This window comes from Fukomys damarensis, unplaced genomic scaffold (genome assembly GCF_012274545.1).
Source record: "Fukomys damarensis isolate Sample0158 unplaced genomic scaffold, DMR_v1.0_HiC HiC_scaffold_19, whole genome shotgun sequence".
Taxonomy (NCBI): Eukaryota; Metazoa; Chordata; class Mammalia; order Rodentia; family Bathyergidae; genus Fukomys; species Fukomys damarensis.
Genome location: NW_022900931.1, coordinates 67,003,441 through 67,009,600, shown reverse-complemented (window position 1 = coordinate 67,009,600; position 6,160 = coordinate 67,003,441). Strand labels below are relative to the sequence as shown.

General features: G+C 62.3%; 1 protein-coding gene across 2 annotated transcripts in view; it reads right to left on the bottom strand.

Annotated features, from left to right (window-relative positions):
• Nucleotides 1–1,216: 1,216 nt before the first annotated feature.
• Prpf31 (pre-mRNA processing factor 31) overlaps nt 1,217–6,160 on the bottom strand; it is a 7,914-nt gene continuing 2,970 nt past the window's right edge. For both annotated transcript variants that reach the window (XM_010616962.1, XM_010616963.3), the window contains 8 exons: nt 5,933–6,102; nt 4,657–4,814; nt 3,494–3,583; nt 3,182–3,309; nt 3,028–3,100; nt 2,647–2,775; nt 2,465–2,563; nt 1,217–1,596 (listed from right to left, as the gene is read on the bottom strand). In XM_010616962.1, the coding sequence (XP_010615264.1) occupies nt 1,471–1,596; nt 2,465–2,563; nt 2,647–2,775; nt 3,028–3,100; nt 3,182–3,309; nt 3,494–3,583; nt 4,657–4,814; nt 5,933–6,102 (973 nt within the window). In that variant the 3' untranslated portion in view covers nt 1,217–1,470. The remainder of the gene's footprint in view (nt 1,597–2,464; nt 2,564–2,646; nt 2,776–3,027; nt 3,101–3,181; nt 3,310–3,493; nt 3,584–4,656; nt 4,815–5,932; nt 6,103–6,160) is intronic.

Below are 6,160 nucleotides of genomic sequence, written 5' to 3'. Positions count from 1 at the left end.
AACTAAATCTCGTCTCTGGGTAAACTTTCTATCCTCCCCTCCGCCAGAGCTGTGAGTCGCGGCTCCCCATGCCACCCCACGGCGGGAGTCAGCCTACGAGTTTGCCCTGACTGTTAAAGACACCAAGGCAACTTGGAAGAGGACACCGGGAGACTCCTGCCTTAGGGGATGAAGAGCCCCAGGCTGCGGTGCTCCCGGTTCTCAGACTCACGAGGAAGGAAGCAAGCAAGCATGCGATCTGGGGCTCAGCAGAGTCCGCCAGGCTCTGTCACAGACTGCACCAGAGTGGATTTTCTTTAGCCAGACCTCCACCGCAGCCTACTCTCCCTGAAACTGGCTGGCACCAGTGTGCTGGACACAGCCCGCGGGAGGGACAGCTTGCTATTTCCTCTGGTGTCTCAAGGACAGGCGAGCCCAGGCCCCGGCCTCACACTTAAGAGTCCCACACCCTTCCATCTCCAGCGGACACCAGGCCGGCTCAACGGGGAAGGGGATTCCGAACAGACTCGTGGGCCCAGAACACATCCCTGGCAAATAGGCAGAGGAACCGAAGTGGTCACTCTCGACAGCGTGGACCTAAAGGCTGGGGGGCCCTTTGGCTGGGGCAGAGACTCCAGGATGCAGACTGTGAGGGTGGACGAGAGGCTGAGGTCCCGAGGCAGAGCCCTGGGCTGTGGGAGGGACTGGGATCCAGGGACACAGAGCGGTAGTGACTGTTGTAGGCCCAGAGAAAGGAGCAGAAAAGAGGAGACTTCAAACACAGGACCTGGGAAGCGAGGGAGAGCGTCCTCTCAGGTAACCGAGTAGCCTGGAGGAGGGTGTGGCGCTCACCTGTGATCCCAGCCCTGGGAGGCTGAGGCAGGAGGATCACCATGAGCGCAACACCAGCCTGGGCTACACAGTGAGCTCAGGCCAGCCTGAACTGTGGCGAGACCCCGTAAGCTTCCAACGGCACCACGGTCCCGACACCTCCCAGATAGCCACACTGCTCCCTCAGGGGCTGCCCTTCCCCCGCCCCGTGAGGGCCCCTCTGGTTGGGCCCATCGTGCACGTATGCATGCCCGCTACCTGAGGGGCCAGGACGATCGGTGGCAGCTATGCTACCGGAGAGGGGCTTGGCCAGGAGAACCGTCGCTCTCCAGAGCTGAGGGAGGGATGCGGCCAGGAGCTCTGGCTCCCCCAGGTACCTGACAACAGCCACTCCCCACGACAGACCTCCGTGCTGTGCATTTAATGGTCCTCTTTCCACAAAGAGCATCTCCTTTCCCATGTAATGTAAAAAAGCTGCACCGGACTCCTGCTTTGCCCAGTGGGGCAGGCTCGGTCCTGGGCGCCTGTGTGGGCCTCCTGGTCTGGGCCGATGGCAGAGGCGGGCGGCTCTCTCTGCCGGAACTCCTGACCCGAACACAGTCCTCCAGCAGGGCACGGGGCCCAAAAGTCGCTGTGGCGGGCGGACTGCGGACCCCAGCCTCAGGTGGACGTGATGCCGCTCTTCTCACTCTTGACCTTGAGGAACTCGGCCATGCTGGAGAAGTACTTCTGGTTGGCCTCAGCCACCTTCTTCTCCGCTGCCTGTGGGTTCACGATCTCCAGACCCTGGGTGGAAAGAGAACCGCGGACCCGTCAGGGTCCCCAACCACGGTGGACACGAGGACCATCTGTGGCCTCCGCATGCGTAGACTCAAGGTTCGGACCTGGGGTGATGGTGGGAAGCGAGGGGCCGGGGTTTTCACCAAGTCCCAGGTGACGAGCAGACTCTCTCCCACCGGCCTCTCCAGGGGAGACGGTCCCAGCGAGAGGTGAGGGGCTTGTCACCGCACAGGTGGCAGCACCACAGGCCGTCCTAATGGCCAGCACTGGTTTTCATTTTTTCCATTACTATAGATCAAACCCAAGGCTTTTGCAATGAGCAATGAGCTCCATCCCCATCCACAACCCTTGTTATTTTTTGAGCCAGGGTCTCATTAAGTTGCCTGGGCTGGGCTGGAACTTGCGATCCTCCTGCCTCAGCCTCCGAGTGCTGGGAGTACAGGTGTGTGCACCGCTTGCATGTTTTCACTGTGGCAGTTCTTGCTGAAGCCTCCTTGGTTGCTTTAAAACCAAGACCCCCATCCTCTTCCCTCTCCTTTCTCCCTGAATTCACGGTGCACTGCACCCAGCTGTGCCCACAGAAGGCAGAAGGCAGGGCTGCCTCTCTCTCTTCATTGCAGGGCCCAGCACAGTGCTGGGGCCAGAGTGACATCAAGACACTTGCTGGAGAGCGAGTGACATAAGGGCCACACTGGCCTTACTCCGGTAAACTGAGGCACGCTAGGTACAGGCACCCAGCCCCACACTGCTGGTCGCTGCTGGGCTGGGACCTGACCTCAAGGGTGACGCCCAGTCCACTGGCTGGGAGCCTCATCTCCAGTGCAGCCCAGCTCAGGGTGCAGCCTGCCTGCAGCCAGGTATCTGGGCCCAGTACCTGGAGGGGGGTGAAAGCCACGCTGGAGGCAGTGCCCGAGGAGCGGTCCCGGATGGTGGATTTCCCGCCGTACACCACGCTCTGCTTCTGCAGGGTCCGCTGTGGGAGGGAGGGGGCTGTGACCCGGCTCACCCAGCGCCAGGCCCCAGCGACTCAGCCCTCAGCCCTGCCGCCTGCCATACCTGCAACGTCTTGGAGATCCTGGCCTTGGTGGCCTCGTTCACCTGTGTCTGCCGCACGCGCCCGCTGCCTGACTTGCCGAGGTGGCCCAGGCTGAAGCCCAGGTCCTCCTGGTAGGCGTCCTCCTCGATCTGGGGACAGGGGCCCTTGGTCTCTGGGCCTCATCTCATGGCGCCCAGGCAAGCCGGCCCGCTGAGCACCCCACCCCACCCCACCATGGGCCTGGGGCTGCCCAAGCTTCGAGGAGAATCCGTCCCTCCCAGACAGGGCCTGGACGTAGGTGGGCAGAGCTGTGGGGTGTGCAGGGCAGGGAGGGCCGGCTGGAGCCTGGGGGAGCCGGTCGGGCGCCCTGCATGGCATTTGGCAGGCGGCCTGGCGCTGACCTCTCCGAAGCTCATGCGGTTGGCCTGCTTCCGGATCTCCGTCAGTCCCAGCCGCTCCTTCATCTTGCGGTACCTGGGGCCGAGGGGTCAGCTCAGCGCTGCCCGGCCGGGCCGCCCCATCCCCTCCCCTGCCCCCAGGTCCCAGGCTCCTCACCTGCGTCCCCCTCGCTTCTTCCGCTGCCCGTCGAGGGGTGCAGGCAGGGGCTTCACCTGCTTCACAGGCGGCGGCTCCTGCCACTTGTCAAACTTGCGCTCGATCTCGTCCTTCAGTTCGTAGCCCACCTGGAGGGCAGCGCGGCGCTGTGGCCATTCACGGGGTGCCCGCCCAGCCTGGAGCAGAGCGTCCTCGGGCCTGCGAGCCTGAGCTCTGCCCTGCAGGAGCCCTGGGCTCCCACCTGCTTCCGCCGCCGTTGGCAGGTGCCTCCCCTGCGCCCCACCTCACCAGGGACAGGACTGCCCGCCTCACCTTCCCCTCCGAGCTCTCGTGGAAACTGTCCACGCGGGCAGCCAGTGTGCATTTGGCGGCCACCAGCCTGGCCGCCTTCCGCCGCAGATCCTGGAGCAATGGGGAGGGGCGAGTCTGACCCGAGACTGTGACCGCTGCTCCTGGGGCTGGCCGACCCCAGACCCAGGAAGGAGGCCACCCCCAGCCCGTCTCGAGAGGCCCGTTTTTTTTTTTTTTTTTTTTTTTTTTTTTTTTTTTTTTGGTTTTTTGAGACAGGGTCGCACTATGTAGTTGAGACTGACCTAGTATTTTTTTTCACTTTGAGGCAGGGTCTTGCTAAATTGACCAAGTGAGCCTAAACCTGGGATCCTCCTGCCTCAGCCTCTCAGAGTGCTGGGATTAAGGTTAGTACCACCCGATCGGGTGGGAGAAGCCCACTCTTCCCTGCCCGTCTACAGTTAGGCGGAGGAGGGGATGCCCCCATGCACAGGCCCAGGAGCCTGAAAAGTGGAGCCCTCAGCCCCAGGCGGCAGCCTGTGTGACTGCATGAGCCCCGACTTGCCCGCCTCAGTTTCCTCATCTGAGAAATGGGCAGCAGGGTGAGAGGGGGCGTGGGCCAGAGCTGAGGGAAAACTAGGGCTGTGAGGATTCAGTGAAATCAGTGTTTCCAAAACCTCAGCCTCCACTCCCAGCCTCTGCCCAGCACCTGAGCCCTTAGTGTCACCACAGCAACCGGACTAAGGAATTCTCACCATTGCACAGCAGGGTTTCCTCTCAGCAAAAACTAGGGGTGAGGATTCAGTGAAATCAGTGTTTCCAAACCCTCAGCCTCCACTCCCAGCCTCTGCCCAGCACCTGAGCCCTTAGTGTCACCACAGCAACCGGACTAAGGAATTCTCACCATTGCACAGCAGGGTTTCCTCTCAGCCCGGGGAATTGGCTCGGTTCCACCGCCTACCTCACAAGCGCAAGGACCCGAGTTCGATCCCCGGTACCAAAATAAAGAAGTGAATAAATAAATAAAAGACCTGCCCACGTATGGCTGAATTCACGGTGTCTGCCATTCCAGAAAGGTGGCTCTTGTGTTGGGAAACACCAGGAGGTGCGTGTGAAACCCACTGTCACGAGCAGTAGGCCGCCGGCGAGCGGAACGGGGAAGGGAGGCAGCGGCCAGGCGGGCTCACCGGGGGCAGGGACTGCACGATGTCACTGTGGTAGATGTAGCCGGTGTGGGGCAGCACGGAGGTGGAGGAGAAGCCGGACAGCGTCTTGCGCTGGGCCCCGAGCAGCATGATGTTGCAGGCGGGCATCTTGGAAAGGTTAGTCAGGCCGCCGGCCACCCCTGCAGCGGGAGACGGATAGGGAGATGCAGGCTGGCACGGGGCTCCCTGTGCTGCGAGCCTTGGTATGGGCTCTGGCCCTGCCTGCGAGGGCCGAAGTAGCTCATTTCACTGTGGGGCAGATGTGCAGGGGCCCAGAGAGGGGCAGCAACTAGCCTGGCGGTGCACAGCCAAGAGGAAGCTGACCCCAAAGTCCACACTGCCCATGCTTAGGGTTTTACCTATGGGTGGCCGTCTTTGAGACAGTCTACGTAGTCCAGTCGGCCTGGAACTCACTGCATAGCCTAGGCCAGCCTTGAACTCACAGCAATCCTCCTGCCTCAGCCTCCCCAGGGCTGGGATTATAACTGTGCACCACAAAGGCCTCTGAGGACTGGCCCTCACCCACTCGCAGGGAGGCCGTGTAGGCACAGGGAGACATTTCTCCACTGATGGGGCCTGGAGGACCGGGGTGCACGGCCCCACCCAATAAGGGACCTCTAAAGGAGGCCCTGGCACTGTCACAGCAGGCTGGAGGGACTGAGCTGGGTGAGGACCTTGCACCTGGAGTGACCTGACCCTCAGGCTCCCTAACAATGAAGAGGGTGGCAGGGGGGACAGCGTCAGTGACAGCGAGGGGACTTAAAAGGAGAGGAAGAACAAACCTCGGCCGCAGGAGCCCAGGAGGCCGGGGGAGCCCTGAGCAGCTCCTCTGGGATCCCAGCCAGTGTCTGGCAGAGTTCAGAAGGGACCTGACAAAGTGTGCCAGGCACGGGCCTCGCCTACAGCCAGAGGAAATTGGCACAGCTGCCATTCACACTAGGGAAACTGAGGCAGGGGAGCCACCTGGCCAGAGATGAGTGGTCAGCCGGGTGGAGCCAGGATCTACACCCTCATCTGCGCTTAGCCCACTGTGCCTGCTCCCCGGCTCAGCAAGCAGCTCCCCACCGAGGGGCTGAAGCCCCAAACTGCTGCAGAACGTGGCTGGATTTGAACACAGGGCCTTTGAGAAAACTCAGGTATGGAGGAGCTCGGGGCTTGGCCCACAGAGGGGCGAGACAGGAGACGGCCGCGCTGGCTCTGCGGTGTTAGCCCGCAGTGCCGGGAGGAGGAGCAGGCAGCCAGCGGGAGAGGGCCTCACCCATGATCTTGGCCGCAGTGGACGCGCCGATGATGATGGACAGGTTGGGGGCAATGAAGGACATGCGGGACTCCACGTACTCGTAGATGCGGTGCTTGGAGGCGTTCAGCTCCAGCGCCATGTCGCAGGCCTCCTCCAGCCGCTCCAGCTCCTCCTCCGAGAGCTGCTGCCTGTGGAGGGACCCGGACTGCTGGGCGCCCCATCGGCCCAGGCCCACGCCCCGTGCGC